Raw genomic sequence first — 24,702 nt, 5'->3', positions numbered from 1 at the left:
CAAACAGTCTGTCCAGGTGAGAGAAAACTTCACCTGTGAGTCTGTTGGGGTCATATACTGTATCTAGTGCTCCTGGTGTAGCCTCCGGTATAGATCGGGGTCTGCTTCACCTAGCAGAAAAAACAGGATCTCCCGGTAGCCACCCATTTCCCACTCCCATTCCAACATGTCAGTCCATGGCTCCTCTACTGTGGTGATGAGGCCACACTGAGGTTGGAGGAGCAACACCTTATATTCTCTCTGGGTAGCCTCAAAACCGATGGCATGAATGTCAATTTCTCGAACTTACAATAAAGCCCCCCCCCACTTTTCACCATTCCCCATTCTTGTTACCTCCTCTCACCTTCCCTTTTACTTGCCATCACTTCCTCCTGTCCCTTTCTTCAATGGTCCTGTACCCTCTCCTATCAGTTTCCCCTTCTCCAGCCCTTATCTCTTTCACCAATCAACTTCCCAACTCTTTATTTCACGCCTACCCCTCTCCCGGTTTCACCTATCACCTACCACCTTCTATTTCTTCCTCCCCTCCCCCCACCTTCTTACTCTACTTCTCTTTTTCCCCCAGTCCTGATGAAGGGTCTCAGCCTGAATTGTCAACTCTTTGTTCTTTCCTATAGACGCTGGCTAGACTGTTGAGGTCTAGCATCTTGTGTGTGTTGCGTTAGAACTCGTATGTTGCTCATTCCGCCACCTGGTGGCTAACGAGGAGAGTTGCCACATTATATATACAACAAATTCCGCCAATTAGTAGAGGGTGCTTTAAAAGAAGGGAACATACAGTATATTGAAAATATTGAAAACACTTATTATAAGTTATTCCATTAGACTAAGAAACATTTATAGTGAAACGGGATTTCCTAAAAATGAGATTCAAATGACATCCATCACTGTGTGGTTTGGAGCCGCCACCAAGCAGGATAGAACCAGACTACAGCGCACAGTGAGGACTGCCGAGCGCATCATTGGAGCCTCCCTGCCCTCTATTGTGGACCTGTACTCTTCCAGGTTGAAGAAGAGGGCGGGGAACATCATAAAGGACTCCTTCCATCCTGCGCACGGACTGTTTGAACTGCTTCCGTCTGGTAGACGCTTCAGATCCCTCCAGACTAAGACTAATAGGCACTGGAGAAGTTTTTTCCCTACTGCGGTCACTTTGCTGAACAGTTAACTGCCGGTTAACTGTCGGCTAACTATTACTTGGATTGCACTACTTGTATGTATAATCTATATTTTCATTTATATTTATCATTATTATTTTTATGAGCAGAGAGACAACATCTGCCGGAAGTAAATTCCTTGTATGTGCACAGGTACTTGGCGATTAAAGTCTGATTCTGATCTTAATTTAAGACCTAAAACTGCATTGAGATTTACTATGCATTATCTGCAATGCATCTGTCTGTGTCTTGTCTGTTGAAACTAATGGTTTTCACAGGTGAATTACCTTGTCTGCTGAAAACACTAAATTGAGCAAATGTCTTTATTCTTAGACATGGAAATGTTTATTAGCAGACATGACTGTAAAATCACATGGAAAAGGGGAAGATCTGAATTTGAGGAAAACACAGCAGTATGCGTCCCTTTTGTTCTTCCATCTGGTATTCTCCCCTCCTTAACTGCTTTGCATTCTCCAGTAGGCTGACTTGGCTTATCCAATCCTGGCAGCCCACACCGTGTTGCTGTCAGCACCAGGTTCTGCGTGCTTCTTGCCTAACACCACATATTGTACTTCACATTCCAGTATAGGCTTGTTGGACAGTGATCAGTTTCCTGCCTCCCTAAGTTAAGACTAACAGCAATATTCTACTCAGATCACTTATTTCAACAGAGTGCAACACAAATCTTTTAGCTCTAGATGGTACAATTACCTTCCAATAACTATAGCTGTAAATTACTTTAAATGTACATGTATGTACTGTATATAGTAAGAGGCAAGACTATCATCCAGTAGCACACACATCCACTGTGATGAAGTGCTTTAAGAGGATGGTGATGAAACATCAATTCCTGTCTATGGACCAACTTGGATCGACTCTAATCTGCCAACCGTCACAAACAGGTGAACAGTGGATGCCATTTCATTGGCTCCTCACTCAACCGTGGAACACAAGGACAGCATATATCAGGATACTTTTCATTGACTACAGCACTGCATTCCACACTATCATCCCCTTAAAACTAATCAATAAGCTCCAGGACCTAGGCTTCAATATCTCCTTGTGCAACTGGATCCTCGATTTCCTCTCTTGATGCGTGCTTAGCCATCTGCTCTACTCATTTTATACCAATGACTCTGAGGTTAAGCACAGCTCCAATGTTAAGTTTGCTGATGACACCACTGTTGCTGGCTGAATCAAAGCTTGTGATGAATCAACGTATCGGAGGGAGATTGAAAATCTGGCTGAATGGTGCCACAACCACAATCTCTTACTCAAAGTCAGCAAAAAACAAAGACCTGATTATTGACTTCAGGAAGAGGAAACTGCAGATCTATGAGCCAGTCCTCATCAGGGATCAGAGGTGGAGAGGGTCAGCAACTTTAAATTCCTCAGTATTATCATTTCAAAGGATCTATCCTGGGTCCAGCATGTCAGTGCCATTACAAAGAAGGCATGGCATGGCAGCACCTCTACTTTCTTAGAAGTCTGCAAAGATTTGGCATGTTGTGTAAGGTGTTTTATTGATTCTACTGTGCTTCTTTGTATTTTCTGTGAATGCCCACAAGAAAATTAATCTCAGGGTTGTATATGGTGAAATTCATATTTTGATAATAAACTTACTTTGAACCTACATAGAACATAGAAAACCTACAGCACAATACAGGCCCTTCGGCCCACAAAGCTGTGCTGAACATATCCTTACCTTAGAAATTACCTAGGGTTACCCATAGCCCTCTATTTTTCTAAGCTCCATGTACCTATCCAGGAGTCTCTTAAAAGGCCCTCTCATATCCACCTCCACCACCGTCGCCGACAGCCCATTCCATATCCTCACCACCCTTTGCATAAAAAAACTTACACCTGACATCTCCTCTGTACATACTACCAAGCACCCTGAAACTGTGCCCTCTCATGCTATCCATTTCAGCCCTGGGAAAAGCCTCTGACTAGCCACACAATCAATGCCTCTCATCACCTTATATACCTTCATTAAGTCACCTCTTATCCTCTGTCTCTCCAAGGAGAAAAAGCCAAGTTCACTCAACCTATTCTCATAAGGCTTCGCAATCCAGGCAACAATCTTGTAAATCTCCTCTGCACCCTTTCCATGATTTCCACATCCTTCCTGTAGTGAGGCGACCGTTACTCCAAATGGGGTCTGACCAGGCCCTATATAGCTGCAACATTACCTCTCTACTAATAAGCTCAGTCCCATGGTTGATGGAGGCCAATGCACCGTATGCCTTCTTAACTACATAGTCAACCTGCGCAGCAGCTTTGAGTGTCCTATGGACTCAGACCCCAAGATCCCTCTGATCCTCCACACTGCCAAGAATCTTGCCATTAATACTATATTCTGCCATCACATTTGACCTACCAAAATGAACCACTTCACATTTATCTGGGTTGAACTCCATCTGCCACTTCTCAACCCAGTTTTGTATCCTATCAATGTCCTGCTGTATCCTTTGACAGCCCTCCACACTATCCACAACACCCTCAACCTTTGCGTCATCAGCAAATTTAATAACCCATCCCTCCACTTCCTCATCCAAGTCATTTATAAAAATCATGAAGAGTAAGGATCCCAGAACAGATCCCTGAGGCACACCACTGTTCACCAACCTCCAAGCAGAATATGACCTGTCTCCAACCACTCTTTGCCTTATGTGGGCAAGCCAATTCTGGATCCTCAAAGCAATGTTGCCTTGTGTCCCATGCCTCCTTACTTTCTCAATAAGCCTTGCATGGGGTACCTTATCAAGTGCCTTGCTGAAATCCATATACACTACATCTACTGTTCTTCCTTCATCAATGTGTTTAGTCACATCCTCAAAAAATTCAATTAGGCTCATAAGGCAAGATCTACCTTTGACAAAGCCATGCTGACTATTCCTAACCATTTGCCTCTCCAAATGTTCATAAATCCTGCCTCTCAGGATCTTCTCCATCAAATTACCAACCACTGAAGTAAGACTTACTGGTCTATAATTTCCTGGGCTATCTCTACTCCCTTTCTTGAATAAAGGAACAACATCTGCCACCCTCCAATCCTCTGGAACCTCTCCCATCCACATTGTTGATGCAAAGATCTTTACCAGAGGCTCAGTAATCTCCTCCCTCGCTTCCCACAGTAGCCTGGGAAACATCTCATCTGGTCCTATTGATTTAACCAACTTGATGCTTTCCAAAAGCTCCAGCACATCCTCTTTCTTACTATCTACATGCTCAAGCTTTTCAATCCACTGCAAGTCATCCCTACAATCTCCAAGATCGTTTTCTGTAGTGAATACTGAAGCAAATATTAATTAAGTACCTCTGCTATCTCCTCTGGTTCCATACACACTTTTCCACTGTCACACTTGATTGGTCCTATTCTTTCACTTTTTATCCTCTTGCTCTTCACATACCTGTAGAATGCCTTGGGGTTTTCCTTAATTCTGTCTGCCAAGGCCTTCTCATGGCCCCTTCTGGCTCTCCTAAGTTAATTCTTAAGCTCCTTCCTGCTAGCCTTATAATCTTCTAGATCTTTATCATGACCTAGTTTTTTGAAACTTTTGTAAGCTTTTCTTTTCTTATTGACTAGATTTACTACTGCCTTTGTACACCATGTTTCCTGTATCCTACCATCCTTTCCCTGTCTCATTGGAATGTACCTATGCAGAACTCCACACAAATATCCCCTGAACATTTGCCACATTTCTTCCATACATTTCCCTGAGAACATCTGTTCCTAATTTATGCTTTCGATTTCCTGCCTGATAGCCTCATATTTTCCCTTACTCCAATTAAACGCTTTCCTAACTTGTCTGTTCCTATCCTTCTCCAAAGGAGATAAAATTGTGATCACTATTTCCAAAATGCTTTCCCACTGAGAGATCTGACATCTGACCAGGTTCATTTCCCAATACCAGATCAAGTACAGCCTCTTCTCTTGTAGTCTTATCTCCATATTGTGTCAACACACCTGAACACACCTAACAAACCACCCCATCTAAACCCCTCACTCTAGGGACATTCCAATCGATATTTGGGAAATCTAACATCTCTGACCACAACAACCCTGTTATTATTACACCTTTCCAGAATCCATCTCCCTATCTGCTCCTCGTTGTCCCTGTTACTATTGGGTGGTCTATAAAAAACACTCAGTAGAGTTATTGATCCCTTACTGTTCCTAACTTCCACCCACAGACGCTCCGTAGACAGTCCCTCCATGACCTCCTCCTTTTCTGCAGTCATGACACTATCTCTGATCAATAGTGCCACATCCCCACTTCTTTTGCCTCCCTCCCTGTCCTTTCTGAAACATCTAAAGCCTGGCACTTGAAGTAGCCATTCCTGCCCCTACACCATCCAAGTCTCTGTAATGGCCACAAGTACAGGCTGCAAGTACTGATCCACGCTCTAAGCTCATTCGCTTTGTTTATAATACTCCTTGCATTAAAATAGACACATCTCAAACCATCGGTATGAGCATGTCCCTTCTCTATCACCTGTCTATTCTCCCTCTCACACTGTCTCTAAGTTTTCTCTATTTGTGAGCCAACCACCTCTTCCTCCATCTCTTAAGTTTGGTTCCCAATCCCCAGCAATTCTAGTTTAAACTGTCCACAATAGCCTTAGCAAACCTCCCCGCCCTGGGATTCAAGTGCAACCCGTCCTTTTTGTACAGATCACACCTGCCCCAAAAGAGGTCTTAAAACTTTGACAAACTTCTACAGATGCATATCGTCTGCAAACTTAGCATCAATTCTGTCATCCAGATTGTTGACATCCAACATAAAAAGAACTGGTCCCAACACAGGCCCCAGTGGAATACCACTAGTCACCAGAAGCCAACCAGGAAAGGCTCCCGATATTCCCACTCTTTTCCTCCTGCCAATCAGCAACCGCTCTATCCATGCCAGAATCTTTCCTGTAATACCCTAGGCTTTTATCTTATTTAGCAACCTCATGGGCGTGATCTTCTGAAAATCCAAGTACACACCACCCACTGATTCTCCTTTGTCTATCCTGCTTGTTAATTCTTCAAAGAATTCCAACAGATTTGTCAGGCAAGATTTCCTCTCAAGGAAACCATGCTGACTAATACCTATTTTATCATGTGCCTCCAAGTACCCCGAAACCACATTTTTAATAATTGACTCCAATATCTTCCTAACCACCGTCAGGCTAATTGGCCTATAATTTCTTTTCTTTTGTCTCCCTCCCTTCTTGAAGAATGGAGTGACATTTGCAATTTTCCAGTCCTCCAGAACCATATATTGATTCTTGAATGATCATTCTTGAAAGAACACCACCTCTGCTTGTAAACCAACATCCCTGTCCTCAGCCCTATCATTCTGGTTCCCATACCCCTGCCAAATTAGCTTAAACCCTCCCCAACAGCTCTAGCATACTTACCTTCAAGGCTGTTGGTACTCCTTGGGTTCAGCTGCAGCCTGTCCTTTCCCAGAAGAGAGCGCAATGATCCATAAATCTGAAACCTGCCCCCTACAACAGTTCCTCAGAATTCATCCGCCAAATCGTCCTATTCTTGCCCTCACTGGCACGTGGCACAGGGAGCAAACCAGAGATGGCTACCCTGCAGGTCCTGCTTTTCAGCTTTCTACCTAGCCCCCTAAATTCTCTGTTTAGGTTCTCTTCTTTTTCTTTCCTATGCCATTGGTACCAATATGTACCAAGATGTCTGGCTGTTCACCCTCCCCCCTTAGGATGTCATGGACACGATCCAAGACATTCCTGGCGCCTGGGAGGCAACATACCATCTTCATCTCTCTGTCGCATCCACAGTCTCTCCTATGTACTCTCCTAATATCACTACATTGCTCCTCTGCCCTTCCTTTCTGAGCCACAGCACCAGAGACCGAGTCGTTGTGGTTCCCCCCGAACAGTGTCCATAATGGTATACGTTATTGAGGGGAACAGCCACAGGGGTACTCTGTACCCACTGCCTGTTTCCCTTCCCTCTCCTAACAGTTATCCATTCAGCTGTCTGCTGCAACCTGCAGTGATTACCTCTCTGTAACTCCTATCTGTCATCTCCTCAGTTTCCCTTACGAGATGAAGGTCATCGAGTTGCAGCTCAAGTTCTTCAAAACATTCCAAGGAGCTGCAGTTCAGGGCACCTTGTGCCGATGTGATTATCCAGGAAGCTGGAGGTCTTCTAAATTTACCTACAACTCTCACACAGAACAAAAGACAGCCCCTGGAGCCATTCTTACTGCCCTAACTATACACTTACAGGTGAAGAATGAGCAAGAAGCAGCTTACCAGATAATAATGCTGCCCACACCTATCTATTGACTAAGCCTATTGAGCCAAATCCAAAAGTCTGCCTCCTCTAACACTGCCCCACTCCAATAGAGACCACTCCACTTGCCCCTGCCTTTTTTTATTTGACCTTGCTAATGAATCCTGAACTCTGGTCACTGTTCAAGCTCTGAGAAGGTGGCTGTGAAGCACGGATTCTTAAAGCCCTTTCCTCAGACTTGTGAAGACATGGTTACCTTTTGGCTCCGAACTCTGATTGGTCGCTTTTGAAACAAATCGAAGAGTATACCGACTGGTTTTAATGCCCTTAACTGGAAAAGGCTATAAAAAGTAGTGTACACAGCCCAGTCCTTCACAAGTAAAGATTTCATGATTGTTTAATGTAATTTCCTGAACAGAAGTGTAAGAAGAACGAAATAATTGTTACTCCAGATCTGATGCAGCACAAAAAGATCATGAAAGATAAAGAACACAATAAAATTAAAAACACAACAAATATAAATGCATGAGATGGTTTACATACATACAGTAGATTAATTCTATGTCTATATAGTGGCACCAAGCTGTCCATAAGGTGACTGATGGGAAAAAATATAGTGGTCGAGTTAGTAGGTGGAGGTGTTGATAAGCCCCTCTGCACCATTGAACACATCTACAAGAAGCACTGTAGCAGGAAAGCAGCATCCACCATCAAGGACCCCTACCATCTCTTCCCACTGCTGCCATCAGGAGGCAGGTACAGGAGCCTCAGGTCTCACACCTCCAGGTTCAGTAATAGTTATTACCCCTCAACCATCGGGCTCCTTAACCAGAGGGAGTATCTTCACTCACCCCAACACTGGATTGATTCTACAATCAATGGACTCGCTTGCAAGGACTGTACAACTCATGCCTTTGATATTTATTATCTTGTTTTTCTCTTTTTACATTTGCAAAATGTGTTATGTTTTGCACACTGATTGTCATCTTCGTTGTATGTAAATTTTCATTGATTCTATTGTGTTTCTTTGCACGCACAGTGAATGTCTGCATGAAATTTAACCTCAGGGTAGTACATAATGACATATATGTACTTAGATAATAGATTTACTTTGAACTTTGAATACACCATGTTTTGAAGATCTCCTGTACAGATATCAACATTTTTATAACCATATAACAATTACAGCACGGAAACAGGCCATCTCGGCCCTTCTAGTCTGTGCCGAACGCTTACTCTCACCTAGTCCCACTGACCAGCACTCCGCCCATAACCCTCCATTTCTTTCCTGTCCATATACCTATCCAATTTTACTTTAAATGATAATATCGAACCTGCCTCTACTGCAAGCTCATTCCATACAGCTACCACTCTCTGAGTAAAGAAATTCCCCCTCGTGTTACCCTTAAACTTTTGCCCCCTAACTCTCATCTCACGTCCTCTTGTTTGAATCTCCCCTACTCTCAATGGAAAAAGTCTATCCACGTCAACTCTATCTATCCCCCTCATAACTTTAAATACCACTATCAAGTCCCCCATTAACCTTCTACACTCCAAAGAATAAAGACCTAACTTGTTCAATCTTTCCCTATAACTTAGGTGCTGAAACCCAGGTAACATTCTAGTAAATCTTCTCTGTACTCTCTCTATTTTGTTGACATCTTTCCTATAATTCGGTGACCAGAACTGTACACAATACTCCAAATTCGGCCTTACCAATGCCTTGTACAATTTTAACATTACATCCCAACTCCTATACTCAATGCTCTAATTTATAAAGGCCAACATACCAAAAGCTTTCTTCACCACCCTATCCACATGAGATTCCACCTTCAGGGAACCATGCACCATTATTCCTAGATCACTCTGTTCTACTGCATTCTTCAATGCCTGACCATTTACCATGTATGTCCTATTTGGATTATTCCTACCAAAATGTAGAACCTCACACTTATCAGCATTTTTGTCTCATGTGATTCATTTTTTAATGTTCTCAAATTTCTCTCAACACTCTGGCTAAACAAGACTTACAGACAAGTTTTTTTGTTTTTATTTTTGGGATTTGGGTGTTACAGTCATGATCAGCAATTGTTATCCATCTCCAATTCCCCTTGAGAATTTATGAAGGGGACCATCTTCGAAAACTGTTGCATTCCAGCTGGTGAGGGTGCATTTTTAACACAGGTGTTAAGGAGGAAATACCAGGATCTAAGCCCAATGCCGATGAAGGACCAACAATATATTGCTGAATCTGGATGCTGTGTGTCTTGCAGGAGAGCCTGCACTCATCCACCCCGATGGTGGGGACTGCAGATTGGGAAGGGCCTGTTGTCAGTAGCCTGGGTGGGTACCTGGTGGTTTTGTAGATAGTACAGTGCAGCCACTATGTGCTCTTAATGAGAGAAATTAGTGTTTAGGGTGGTTGAGTGGCGTGTTTTATTCTGGATGATGTTCCAGTTTTTTTGAGAGTTGTGGGCACTGTTGAGTATTTCGTCACACTCTGAACTCTACTTCACAGATGGCTGGAAGGTCCTGGAGCATCAGGAGGTGAGTGATTTGCCACAAACTCTAACCTTATAGCCACAATACTTATTTAGCCAGTTCAGCTGAGTTTCTGGTCAGTGGTAGCCCCCGGGATATTCATGGTAGAGGACTCAGAGACAACGCTTCTCAATGACAGGTAGGGTTCGCTTTTCTCTTGTTCACTGCCTGCTCCTCCTTCTGTTACAGAAATGTTACCTGCCATTCATCAACTCATGCATGTATGAATGTTTTCTTTGTCCTGCTGCATGTGGGAATAGGCGATTTCACCTGCTGAAGAGCTGTAGAAGAAATTGAACAATGTGCAATCATCTGTGAATGTCTCCACTTCTGACTCTATAATGGAATGACAATTCATCGATGCAGTTGTTAGAGATGGTTGGACCTAGGGCAGAGTTCTGAGGAGCTTCTGCAGCGATGTTCTGGTGCTGGGATGATTGACCTCCAACACCCACGGTCTTCTTCTGTGTGAACCACGACTCCAACCACTGGAATGTTTTTAGTCCGACTCCCACTGACTTCAGCTTTTCCTGATGCCACACTTTACTAAATGCTGCCTTGATGTCAAGGGAATTCTCTCTCACCCCACTCCTGGAATTCAGCTCTTTGCTCGCTGCTTAGATGAATGCTGTGACTAAGTATGAAGCCAAGTGGCCAAGGCAAAACCCCAACAGAACATTGGCGAACATGAGAAAATCTGCAGATGCTGGAAATCCAAAGCAAAACACACAAAAGCTGGAGGAACTCAGCAAGCCAGGCAGCATCTATGAAAAAGAGTAAATCAGTCAACATTTCGGCGGAGACCCTTTGGCCCATTGTGTCTATTCTAGCGGTGAAAGAGGTTTACAATGCATTTCACTCTTAATGCTTTGCCCTGCACATTTGTTTCTTTTCTGAGCATATAATTTGAATTTGAATTGAACTAAATTGAATTGACTTAATTACCTACATCCTTCATATACATGAGTAAAAATCTTTATGTTACATCTCTATCTTAAGTGTGCAAGGTGCAACTTATAGTAATTTGTAATAAATAGTATGTACAACAGGACAGTCAATGTAACAAAGAAATACAATTGTATCAGCATGAATTAATCAGTCTGATGGCCTGGTGGAAGAAGCTGTCCTGAAAACTGTTGGCCCTGGCTTTTATGCTGCGGTACTGTTTCCCTGTTGGTAGCAGCTGGAACAGTTTATGGTTGGGGTGACTTGAGTTCCCAATGATCCTCTGGGCCCTTTTTACTCACCTGCCTTTGTAAATGTCCTGAACAGTGGGAAATTCACATCTAAAGATGCACTGGGCTGTCCACAGCACTCTCTGTAGAGTCCTGCGATTGGGGGAAGCACAGTTCCCATACCAGCCATGCAGCCAGTCAGGATGCTCTCATTTGTGCTCCGTTAAAAAGTTCTTAGGATTTGGGGGCCCATACCAAATTTCTTCAACTGTCGGAGGTACAATTCTAAATTAAGTACCCAGTCCCAACTTTAATCTGCTTCTACCTTTTATACTTCCATATTTTGGCCACTCACCGTGCAATAAAGGTGCTGCATAAAATTCCAAGGTCACTTTGGAAAATGACTAATATCTATTACAACCATAACAAAATATTTTATTTTTAGTATTTTTTCCCCGAACCTTTGAGTCAGTGTGAAAACTATGTAAACCATAGCTTACAAAACATAAAATTATCCATAAAATAAAAATAAACATGGCAAAAATAAATATCAATGTAATAACTAAGTGTGTCTATTAGACCTCTAATAAAAGACTACCATTCAGCAATATGCTTCACCACTACATTCACCACTATCCCCCCCCCCCAGGAAACCTAAATATTTGCCCCATTTTTGTGTATAGGTGTCCAATCTATCAAACTGTGTGTAAGACATGCGCTCAAAAGCTGCCACTTTGGTTCTTTCTGTGTGTGATTTGTCTTCCTACCATTATACTTGTCTGGATCCAATTTTGGGAGTGTTTATCCCCAAGAAACCCAAGTGTGTCTCCCAAGTCAAGAAGTCTGGGGCAGAAAGGGAGTTGAATGCCTGAAACTTCACCAATATACCTCTGTATCATAATCCAAAATTCTTGAATTCTGGGACGGGACCAAAGAGCATATGTACTAAGTCTCCTTTATCGGCTCACAGCCCCAGCATTCAGGGGTATTTTTCAACCCTAATCTATGTAACCTTGCTGGAGTCCAATAGGAAATAGAATGCATTTTAAAAAAACAGAAGTCCCCTCCCACCGATACTGAGTGTTTCTAATTTTATTTCCAACCCTACCGGACAGGGCACAGCACCACATCGTCAGAGAGGCCGAATATTGTGACAGGGCAAAAGGGGAGGCGATAACGCTGTTACTAGGCAACAGCAACTCATAGCCAATCACAAGCAGCTCCGCTGGGTTGAAAGGAAGCCGGCAGTGGAGGGGCGGGCATATACGTTGATTGACATTGAACTCCAATCCAGCCGGCGGCACACACTTTGATTGACAGTAAAATGTCCAATGGAGGGCTGAGAAGATGATTAGGGATTCGCTTAAATCTGTCTGACAGCATGAGGGAGATTGTGCACATTCAGGCCGGTCAATGCGGGAACCAGATCGGGGCAAAGGTGTGTAGCGTGGCCGCAGAGAGCCGATAACAGAATCGGGCGAGCGTCGGCCACCTCAGTCCTCCCCCGCCCCCCTTTCCCGCCACTTGGGCAGGACTGCGCTAACGCATGCGCAGTTAAATCGGCCGCTACGCAGGCGCAGTTGGCCGGTGTCTGGCCTAGCTGTTGTGTGTTGTTCATGTGGTGATTGATGCACGATGGGATTCTACCTGTTGATGCGTAGTCATGATCGCCTGTTTTTATGCGTGTGTGTTTGAGAGGGTATAATCGTTTGGGCGGGATAAAGGAAGCTGACCTGGGGCTGGGGACCTTGCTCATCTGGGTACAAGTCCAAACACTAGGAGTCCTGGCAGATTCTCTACTTTCCTCTGCCAAACATCCAAAGTTACCGCGGCAGTCATGCTTCAGTCGGAATAGAACTGTGCAGCAACTTTTTCCATCGCACACCAAACATACGTCCTCCAGTAGGTGATATTTCCTCCCTGGGAAAGAAGCTCTGGTGTTCTACCCTATATCTGTTTTTAAAACTTCTGTCATGTCTCCACTCAGCCGCTGATGCTCGAGAGAAAGCAATCCAAGTATGTACAACCTCTCCTTATTGCTAATGCTGTAATCGAAGCAACATCAGCTCCGTCCTCTTCAAAACTTCCACCTTCTGTCTGTAGCGTTGTAACTAGAATTGCACTCAACTGTTGAAGTAGGAGTATAATAGGAAGTTGAGTAGGTCATCAATCAATTTTACAGTCTAATCCTCTTTCTCAATCTCTCTGGCCATATTCCTTCTGTTTTTTTTTGTATCTAGAAATCAATCTACCTCCATAAATACATCAGTCATACAGCACTTTGACTAGCCGGTTTGCCAACCACATTATGCCAATTATACATCCTTTAATATCCATATTAGGTCATTGGCCTGCTCTGCTTTGATAGTTTTGAGGTTCCCAACCTGGGGTCTATGGCAGAAAAAAGGTTGGGAACTCCTGGTCTAAATGCTTTTTAAATGCAGGAATATCTGCTCTGCCTCCACTTACTCTTAAGGCGCTGCATTCCAAATTGCAACTGCTCTTAAAATAGTTCTCTAAATCTTCTACCATGGGAAAATGATTCTTAATATTTACCTTTCATAATTGTGAGCGGTGCTGGTAGGCCACTCCAGGGAAATCAACCAGCCTATTCAGGCAACTGGTAACTGGAAAACCTTCCCCAGGCAATACCCTGGTGAATCTCTTCTGCGCCCTCTCCAGTGTAATATCATCCCTTCGATAGTATGTTGATAAAAAGTGCATACAAAGCACAAAGCTGGGCCCCACCAATGTTTTATAAAGATGTTAAATGATGTCCCAGCTCTTACATCAAGCCATTTGATATTCCTTCCGCTACCCCCACCCTCTCATTCTGGTTTCTGCCCTCACCCTTTCCAGTCCTGATGAAAAGTCTCAGCCTGAAACATCAACTCTCTGTTATCCATCACAGGTGCTGCCTGACTTGCTGATTTCCTCCAGCATTTGTGCCAGTTGCTCAAGATTTCCCACGTTTGCAGAATCTCTTGTGTTCCAAATTGTTAAACATTGCTTTCCATTGAAATAGAAAAATCTGTTCTAACGTTGAGTGTCTTTAAAATAACATTATGATGGTGCAAGATGGCAGACAGCCACAAAGACCATAGCAAGAAGGTCAGATGGCAGTGCTGACTTATGAAGACTGGCAAATGAATGACGGGATGGCTAAGTCTCAGGAAACTGAAATACTGTACTAGCTTGGAAGCAGTGGACACCCACTGTGCCGTGTGTGGGTTCTAGTCAAAACAGGAGCAGAGCTGAAGATGACGTTGTGTGCCTCCACAGAGAAAGATTGCAGATATGAGGATTCTGCATCTGCCATTTTGTCTATAGATTAGGGATTTGAAAGTAGACGTACGAGTGGTGATTGATAAGTTTGTGGCCTAAGGTAGAAGGAGTCTATTTTAGAAAACCTAGCACATTTATTTTTCAGCATAGTCCCCGCTTACATTTACACACTTAGTCCAGCGGTCGTGGAGCATACAGATCTTGGACCTCCAGAAAGTGTCCACAGATAGGTGATTGATAAGTTTGTGGCCTAAGGTAGAAGGAGATAAGTTATACAGCTTTCGTTACGTGCACATGCAGGGCAACTGTTTGAGTGGTTATGCAGAAAGTTTGAAGTTAATAACTCATCTCCTTCTACCTTATGCCTCAAACATATCAATCGCCCCTTGTATTTACAACAGTGTGTAACTTGATGGGGAACCTGTGAGTGATGGTTTGCCTATGTAGTATCTGCCCTTGTCCTTCCTAATGGCAAAGGTAGTGTCTTGGGAGGTACTGTAAGAGTAAGCCTGAACCTAAGGCAACATCCATGATGTTGATTGTGGATGTTGCACCCTAGCTGTCTACTTTATTGGTGCAGCAGCATCAGTCAATACACAAGCCAGGGCAGTATGATACGGAGAGCAAGCTGTTGCACATGCAGCAGGCCTCCCCCTCTCCACACAGCTAAGGAATGACAGAGACCGATACAGTTTGGCACCAGTGGCGTCACAGGAGTTGTCAGTCAGCATTGAACTCAAAGTAGGACTGCCTTAAGGACTCCAGTTCCAGATTTTTCCCTTGGAGTTTACTCCTGAAGCCTTCCCCATGAACGTGTGTATAAAGTTCTTAAGATTGTTAGAGTGAGGGCGGGGACAGGGTGAAGTATCAATTAAATGCTCCCAATGACATGAGCCTCAAATAGCGTCTGACAACCAAGTTCAGCTCATAGTCTTCGAATGTCGCTTAGCTTCAAAGCCTGCCGGAACCATTTGTACTGACAGGAGAAGTAGCAAAGTGGGTTGCTGGCACTTTAAACGCTTTGGGCAAACGAGGCTCATCAGACGTGGCTGGCAGCTCATCTCGGAGAAGGAAAACTGATCTCAAGCATCTGCTGCCTTGAGGCTATAATGTAAGAAGGTCAGTAAATGGTGCATAGCAAAGCCACAATCCTCTGGTGGCGGAGTGAATTAATATTTAGTGTGCTGATAGGGAGTCATTCAACTGGGCTGTCTTGTTGTGGGAAGTGTTGAGATTTTCGTGTTGTTGGAACTGCTCATCCAGGCAAGTAAAGTGAATTTCATCACGCTCCTGACTTTGCCTTGAAAATGGAAAAAAAGCATTTCAGGGAGTCATTCACCAAATGCTGTAGAAATGTTGAACATAGCGATTTCTGCCTGGGACAACCTTCCATAATTTTTATTTCTCATTCCTTATGGTACTGCTGTTAATTTTTATTAAGTTATAAAATATTTCTTGGGTTATGATTCTGAAGAAAAGTGGTATTTGATTTATAATGCTAAATTGCAGAAAACAAAATTAAGCTAAATATTAATTCTTATGAATGTGGCTCAACAACATCTTGTTTAGCAAAGAATCATTCAAAGTTGAAAAGGATGATATCTCTTCAGCATCTGCAAAATGTCTTCTAGTTCTCTGAGATCCTGACATTTAAAATGGTTTGATTTTTCTTCCTATATTCTCTGAAAAACATTGTACATTTTCTTCCATAAATATATTTAAGTAACTATAATTGTATCTGTTATACTGTGAACTTTTTGACTTCTGCAAGCATATTTTTATCTAACATGTTTAACTTCTCTAGTGAACTGTGGTTTTATGACTTTTTCAAAGGCAGCGCAAGTGAATCTGCAGATGCTGGAAATAAATAAAAACACAAAATGCTGGCAGAACTCAGCAGGCCAGACAGCATCTATGGGAGGAGGTAGTACTCCTGATGAAGGGTTTCGGCCTGAAACGTCGTCAGTACCTCCTCCCATAGATGCTGTCTGGCCTGCTGAGTTCTGCCAGCATTTTGTGTTTTTTTAATGACTTTTTCAATGGTTTTCAATTTGCTTCAAATTTCTTAAATGTGAGGCTTTTCTGTCTTGGTTTTAAATTATGCTTCTACAATATGTAAATCTACTCTTTAGTCATGTCTCAGTAGTGTGAATGTCTAGATTTTAGATTCTGATTTTGAACTTCTCACATCACTTGCAAACTTTACCATATTAGCTGTGAACATCAGATAACTAGTCTAGGCACTTAACCACAGCTTAAATTTATATACTGCCTCTAATGAAATCACATCCTGTGATTCCTTTAATATCCGGAAATCTACTGAACTTGCTTTTAAATGCACTGCAATCAATATCTGAGCCTCCACAGCACTTCAGGTGAAGACATTTCTTATTTCAGTCCTAATTATGGCCCATCACTTATTCAGAGACTATAGCCCCTAGTTCTAGACTCCTCAGCCAGGGATAGCATCCTCACTTTGTATGCAACACACACAAAATGCTGGAGGAACTCAGCAGGCCAAGCAGCATCTATGGAAAAAATGTACAGTCGATGTTTTGGTCTGAGACCCTTCGGCAGGACTGCGACCTGGCCTGTTGAGTTCCTCCAGCATTTTGTGTGTGTTGCTTGGTTTCCAGCGTCTGCAGATTTTCACGTGTTTGTGATTTGCTCACTGTATGTTTCATTTTGATCAGCTCTCATCCTTCTAAGCTCTAGAGAATAGGGATTTAACCGATTCTATCTCTCCACATTTGACAGATCTGCTTTGACAGGAATCAGTCTGGTGAATCCTAGCTGTGCTTTTTTATGACTAGTATATTCTTTGTTTTACGTAAGATCAAAACTGTACATAATAATTAAGTCTCTCTCACTCAAACACTGTATAATTGCAGGAAGGCACCTTTGTTCTTGTGCTCAAATCCTATTGCAATAGGATTTCCAAGGTGAGATGCACCTACACGTTAGCTTTTTGTGACATGTATCCAATAACGTCCAGGGCTTTTTTAAACAACATTTCCCAATCTCACCATTTAAACAGGAAGTTAATTGGCTACTGTAAATAGACTGTAGTATAATAAGTGACAATGATTCAAAGACGAGTGATTGAGCATGTGAGGGAGGATGTCAGAGGGAAATACGCATATCAATTAATAGATTTCTTTGCTGGGACCCAGCATGTACTTGATCAGTTATATGACCTCCTGTGCTGTAGTGTATGTATGTTCAGCACGTAGATGCAATCATGGAGAAAGTGCACCAGTGCCTTTGCATGTTTAGAAATATAACAAGATTCAACATGTCGGCAAATACTATAACAAACTTATACAGATGCATTGTTGAAAGTATCCTGACTGGTTGCATCACGGACTCATACTGCAACAGCAATGCACAGGAACACAGGGAATGGACACTGCCCAATCAATCACGGATACAGTCTTCTCCACTGTAGAAAGACTACCCGAGATGCTGCCTCTAGGTCTCATCTATCATCAAGGATCCCCACCACCTCCACTGCTACCAAGATACAGGAGGTATAGAAGCCTGAAGTCTAATAACCAATAGGTTCTTGTTCAGAGCTGCACAATCCTAATCTTACCTCTGCAAAGGCACACTACAGACCACTCTAGCATTACCATGGACACTTTTCACTGTAGGTTGAACAGGCCCTTCTGGCCCAATGAGCCAGATTGCCCAGAAACCCACCTATTTAACCCAAGCCTAATCAGAGGACAATTCACAATGATCAATTAAGCTGCTAAGCAGTGTGTCTTTGGACTCAGGGAGGAAACTGGAGCACCCGGAGGAAAGCCACACAGTCACAAGAAACACACACAGACTTCTTACAGTTGATGCCAGAATTGAACTCTGATGTGCTGAGCTGTATTAGCATCTAACCACTAAGCCACCATGACTTGTTTCTGATTATGATTTTTATTTGCAATGGCGTTTTGTTTTGCACGTGTTTTTCTTCATTATTTTGTATAATCAATGGAATTTGTGCATAATTTACTGTATGTTCTGTGTGTTGTCTGGATCTATGTGCTCGTGATGCTGCTGCAGGCAAATATTTCACTGTACCTGTACTTCACCATTCTTCTGAAAATGATAATAAACTTGATGTTAAACAGATGGTAAATAAATATTATTATGTTATTATTTGTTGTACTTTCCTCCTTATTACTTTGCACACGATTTCTTCTTAAAAAATTATATTTCCTTCTAGTTGGCTCTTTGTTTTCAATGTATCCATTTCAAGTGCTATTCTTTTCTAGTTTTTTAACTTATTTTTAAGCTTATGCTTCCCCTGGCAACATTAAGCCTATTACCTAATATAGTCTTTACCTTTTCTAGTTAACCATTGGAGTCTGCTTTCACCAAGGGGTGTGTATTTGTGAGAGTTATGACTCTTTATATATGTATTTATATCATTGCTTAACCACCTCTGATGCAGTTTTCCAGTAATTTCACTTTTCCTATCTTCTCCATAGATTGGCTTTTTAAATTTAAGATCTTGAATTTGAACTTAATAATTAGTCTCAAAAATAGCATGAAATTCATTTTGGCATATGCAGTTTAGTAATGGTATTACATAATTAGACACAAGAAAAAAGAACAACTTGTATTTAGATGGTGCTTCATTGAAGTAAAATACATTGAAAGATTTATCTAGAAAATCCAAAACATAAAGGTTTACAGTCTTAAATGTCTATGTTAAAGGTAAAAGAAGCAGAGAGATTTGAAGAAATGAATTACTGAGATGAAAGCACAGTGACAATGATAGGGTGATTAAATAAAAAGATGGTCATGAGTGCAGTACTTAAGCAGCACAGCAACCTTGGAGGTAGGAAGGCTAAAGAAAATTGCAGATATTGGGAGAGGTGAAACTCTGGAGAGGTTCAAAAGTAGGGTTGAAGATGTTTTTCCTGACCCTCTCCTCTTCCACAGCCCTTCTACACACCTCAGTCTAGTTCCTGCAGTCTGTGCAGACGCCCTCTCCTGGCCAGAACAAGAAGTGCTCGCTGGTCTATCTAACCAATCATCAATGGATCATTCTTCACAATTTCCAGCACCTCCAGCAAGATACCACCACCAGGCACGTGCTGTACTCATTTCCCTTTGCCTTTGAGTATTCCAAAGGGATTGCAGTCTTTCCTCTCCTATCCCCCAATACACTTCCTTGTGGCACACTCCCTTGCAATGATGCCTTTCCCTTTCACCTCTTCCCTTCTCACCATCCAGGGCCTCAAATAATTACTCCAGGTAAAGCAGGCATTTGCACTTATTCCTACCGACAGCACCACGTTCAGTGTGCACAAAGTGGACTCCTCATTTTCTTTGACCTAATAAAGAAATTATTTGCATGATTGCAAATAGAAGGATCCGGAAAATGACTGTTACTTAGAAGCAATTTTCATTTGAAGAAAATGTATATTATCTTGGAAGAAATGCAGTACAAGCAATTAAGTACAAGCAATTAAGCAATCGCAGAAATCACTTTGAATCTCGAGAAGATTGATACTGGTTTCTCCAAAGTAAACTGGGCAGTGAGTGGAGTGGAAGTCAATTACCTGGGGACTAGTGTTGAACAGAGGGATCTTGGTGCGCAGACTTCAAAAGGTTGCAGCAGGGTGTGGTGGGGAAGGACCTGATAGAGGTATATAAAATTATGAGGAGTGTAGATAGTGTGGACAGTAAGAAACGTTTCCATATTAGAGATGTCTAAAACCAAAGAGGATAGGATTAAGGTGAGAAATATAAGGGTTCGAAGGAATCTGAGGAAACATTTTTTCTCCAAGAGTGTGGTTGTAGTCTTAAACGCACTGCCTGAGAAGATGATGGAGGCAAGTACTCTCACAACATTTATAAAGTATCTGGATGACCACCTGAATTGCCAAAACACCGAAGCTGTGGGCCAAGTGCTGGTAAATGTGATTACTACAGAAAATTTCTTGGGGTTAGTATTGACCTAAAGGTCCTGTTTCTGGTGTTGGCTGAAGGGAAAAATGCATGTAATTTCACTTTAGAAATAAATGTATCATTAGTTACAGGATTCCTTAACATGTTACTGTAATGAATGGCACATTGGAGTGAATGTTGTTAACTAGTTAGGACTACTAACCATTTTGATGAAGTACATTTCAAGTTTCGCTGAGCCATTTTAGTGACAGTATATCTCAAGTTTAGCACATGCTGACTGTCTGTCATGCCAAAAAGATAGTCCAGCAGCAGACCATTCTGGCTTTCCAAAGCATTGCAAAAGGAAATCTACACCCAGATTCTGCTCCAGGTTAGACTCTGTGGGAAATTGATGCACCATCAATAACTCTCGGAGACGTGAGCGAAATATAGGCTTTTATTGGCTGGAAGAAAGAACAAGCAGCAAGTGACCACACTACATCCTGGAGACTGAGGCTGGGGCAGTGTCTCCAATCGCCTTTATACTGGGGTTCGTGCGAGAAGTCACAGAAGCAGTCAGTGGGGGGGGGGGGCAAGTCCAGACAGGTATATGTAGTTCACCACAGAAATATAAGTCTCTATTCATTTGTGATTATTAGACTTTGCATTAGGAAGCAGGTAAGGTAAACTACTTCTTTAAAATTGTTTTACTTTACCTTATCTTTTTGTTACCACATTTTTTTTGAATCATATAAGTCTTTACCTCAAATTGAAGAAAATCTTTAAAAACTGTAAAATAACCCTCTAAGGATTTCCCCAACGAAACTGGAAATCCCAGTTTTCTATCTGCCAAAGGATTTTGGAAGAAGTCATTTGGAACTGTACTGCCAGAGGCCCTTCTGGGAGGAGGTGATGAGAAGGTGGGAGAACTTAAAAAAATGGGATGAATGTGGAATTAATGTAAATGAGTAGCTGATGGTCAGCACGGAATTGATGGTCTGAGGGGGCTGTTTCCATACTGTATGTCTCTTAAAGTCTTGGGTGTTGTGGGCCGTAAGGTTGTCTCTGCATCCAGTCTATATAAGTACAGTGATCTTTGGCAGGATTCTTGCCACAAAGAAAAGCACAAGCTCCATCCTTCCGAGGCAGGGGTTCCCAACCTTTTTTTATGCCATTATGCAAGGGATCTGTAGACCCCAAGTTGGGATCTCCTGTCCAAAGGCAAAAACCTCAGCAAAGGTGGTTTAAGCTCATTATTGCTCATTAGAAAACTACTTTTAATTCTTCTCTTTGTTAGTTTTATTTTCTCAGGTTTTTCTTTTCAGGAGAAAGAAAATGAATTTTTTAAAATGTAAACTTTCTTTTCAGTTCCTGCATCCACATGGTCTCTTGGGGCTGTAGTAGAGTTGTTCATGCATACAGGTTGGCATGAGCTCAATCCGGATCATTTAAACATGAGTGAAGTTCATGGTACCTTTGTAAGGCATTTCATAGGACCACTTCAGTAGAGTGGAAAAGTTACAAGTGTGTTACAGCAATGACACTGAACTGTCATCTAGTACAAAAGACTGAACAGTTACTGTTGTTTCATTTAGACGTATAAAAGCTGATGGGTGATTAACCCGATGGTCCTGCTGAAGGGTCTCAGCCTGAAAAGTCGACTGTACTTTTTTCCATAGATGTTGCCTGGCCTGCTGAGTTCCTCCAGCATTTTGTGTGTGTTGCTTGAATTTCCAGCATCTGCAGATTTTCTCTTGTGGATGATTAAACTGATGTCATTAAAATTGTGAAAGTATTTGATAGATGTCAGCTGAGATGATGGAGTAAAAAACTGTCCTGAGATATATGTGCCTTTTGCTTAAAATAGTAACCAGTGTAGTAGTAGTTGGAAGTCAATAGAAGAAAAGTTTGGAAACTTCCATAAATATTGAACACATTTGACTGAAGATGCACTTTATGTCTAGGCTGAATCTGGAACTTAGAACCGCATTCAAGTTTCTTCAAAAATTGTTTAAGGTAATAATTGCTGAAGGTTATTCATATATGTGCTCTTATTCCCTGCTTAGTTCTGGGAAGTCATCAGTGATGAGCATGGGATTGACCCCACAGGAATGTACCGTGGAGAGAGTGATCTGCAGCTTGAGAGGATAAATGTCTATTACAATGAGGCAACAGGTATCAGTCTTGCACCTTATCATATTTCAGGAGTGCTGCTGCTTTCTACTGTTTGTTCATTTCACTGTGTTTAATACTGCATTTAAATAGGTGGTAGATTTGTGCCACGTGCTATTCTTGTGGACCTGGAACCTGGTACAATGGACTCTGTTCGTTCTGGACCTTTTGGGCAGATATTCAGACCTGATAACTTTGTATTTGGTAAGCAAAGGTTTTATAAAAATACCGAGATTGGTATAATCCTTCAATTTAAAGTTATTTGTTAGTTGTATTCAGTACTAGTTTAGTTGTCTGGTAATAAATTGGTTCTACAGTATTATATTTTTATCATTGTGAACTTTTTAAAAAGCAGTTTAAACCAATTAAACACAATAGTGTATCAATGTATAGATATGCAAGATAAGGTGGATGACAAAGTTCTGGAGTTTGAGAAGAGTTCTACATTTGCAGCTAAGAAGCACTGGTTAGAGATGGGGCAGAACTATTGTAATCAAAACATTCATTTACTCAAATCTTACTGCAGTCAGACTATTGTAATTGTTGTTCAAATCTTGAATTTACTATTTAGAATATTACCTTTATTCCACAAAAATAAGTAGCAGAGCATCATTTAGACCAGGTGTGGCCAACCTTCTACATTCCATGCATCAATTTTTTCACGCACGAGTTCGGATGCGCCTTACAACTCTTGCACCCCCCCCTTTCAATTCTTGTGACAATATGCTAATATAATCATATTTAGCATTTTACATGATATATTGATTTAATATAAAAACAAGATAAACATTACTTACCTTAATGAGACTTTTAACAAATATATTTTGTCTTCTTTTGATTTTGTCCTTTTTCTTAATCACATATTCTTTCCATAACTCAGACCCAAGAACTAGCTTCAGTTTTCCTTCTATTTCAGTCTGATGTTGTGTTTTATAGTGTCTATTAAGATCATGTATTCTATTATGTGAGAAAGTGTTTTCACAAACAATACACAACGGTTTTCCTGACGGACCCGCTATAAATAAGAACTCATTTTCCCGCTGTTCATTGAATTCACGCTTACTATCATTTCTGCTTTTCTTTTGCTCATTTTCTTTTGCACTGTGATGAGTAACTGAATGTAAAAACAAGGCTTAATTTTCGAAAAAGTACAAAACTGCAAATGTTCACAAAGGACGAACAAAGCACAACTCCATAGCGCACGAGTGTCAATTGTAAACTGACTGGCTAGCTTTCATCTTTCTGTCGTGTTTTTGTAAGTTACCTTCTGTTGGTTTTTAAAAGCTTCTCAATCCTCTAACTTTCTACTAACTTTTGCTATATTATATGCCCTCTTTTTTGCTTCACTGTTGTCTTTGACTTCTCTTACCTTAACCTCCCTTTAGAATACATCTTTATCTTTAGGATGTATCTATCCTGCACCTTCTGAATTGTCCCCAGAAATTCCAGCCATTGAGGTTTTGTCGTCGTCACTGCTAATGTCCCCTTCCAATCAAATTTGACCAGCTGCTCTCTCATGCCTCTAATTCTCTTTACTCCACTGGAATACTGATACATCTGACTTTATCTTTTCCCTCTCAAACCGCAGGGTGAATTCTATCATATTATGATCACTAGCCCCTAAGGGTTCCTGTACCTTAAGCTACCTAATCAACACAATGTTGGTTCATTACAAAATGTCCATTCCAGAATTGATTTTCCCCTAGTGAACTCAACCACAAACTGCTCTAAAAAGGCAACTCATTGGCATTCTACAAACTCCTGCTCTTGGGATCCAGCAACAACCAGGTTTTCCCAATCTATCTACATTGAAATCCCCATGACTATCATAACATTGTCCTTATTCTGTACCTTTTTTAATTTCCTGTTGAAATTTATATCCCACATCTTGGCTACTGTTTGGAGGCCTGTATATAATTCCCATCAGGGTCTTTTTAGCCTTGAAGTTTCTTTACTCACAAGGATTCTACATCACTCAATAATATAAGGCTTTGTTTTCATTTTTTATCAGTAGAACCATGCCATCCACTCTGCATACGTGCCTGTTCTTTCAATACAAGATCTATACTTGGATGTTAAGCTCGCAACTATGATCTTCTTTCAGTCACGATTCACTAATGCCCATAATGTCATACCTGCCGATCTCTGACTGCGCTACAAGACCATCTGCCTTACTCTTTATACTGCATGCATTCAAATAAAAACACTATCAGTCCTG

At 41.6% G+C, this 24,702-nt stretch overlaps 1 protein-coding gene and 1 long non-coding RNA gene across 5 annotated transcripts in view; one reads left to right on the top strand and one right to left on the bottom strand.

Annotated features, from left to right (window-relative positions):
- Positions 1-7,797: 7,797 nt before the first annotated feature.
- Positions 7,798-12,387, bottom strand: LOC132407654 (uncharacterized). The gene is made up of 2 exons (XR_009516552.1): positions 12,241-12,387; positions 7,798-10,721 (listed from the first exon to the last, which is right to left on the bottom strand). It is a non-coding gene; the product is annotated as an uncharacterized LOC132407654 (long non-coding RNA).
- Positions 12,388-12,490: 103 nt separating this feature from the next.
- Positions 12,491-24,702, top strand: part of LOC132407651 (tubulin beta chain-like) — a 33,995-nt gene continuing 21,783 nt past the window's right edge. The window contains exons 1-3 of one of the 4 annotated variants that reach the window (XM_059994450.1): positions 12,491-13,034; positions 22,379-22,487; positions 22,578-22,688. In XM_059994450.1, coding sequence (XP_059850433.1) covers positions 22,424-22,487; positions 22,578-22,688 — 175 coding nt within the window. In that variant the 5' untranslated portion in view covers positions 12,491-13,034; positions 22,379-22,423. Of the gene's footprint in view, positions 15,537-22,378; positions 22,488-22,577; positions 22,689-24,702 lie in introns of all 4 variants that reach the window. The other 3 variants (XM_059994448.1, XM_059994449.1, XM_059994451.1) reach the window with 3 other exon arrangements.

This window comes from Hypanus sabinus, chromosome 18, assembly GCF_030144855.1.
Source record: "Hypanus sabinus isolate sHypSab1 chromosome 18, sHypSab1.hap1, whole genome shotgun sequence".
NCBI classification, from domain to species: Eukaryota; Metazoa; Chordata; class Chondrichthyes; order Myliobatiformes; family Dasyatidae; genus Hypanus; species Hypanus sabinus.
The sequence above is the reverse complement of the archived record's forward strand: the minus strand, read 5'-3'. Positions and strand labels throughout refer to the sequence as shown.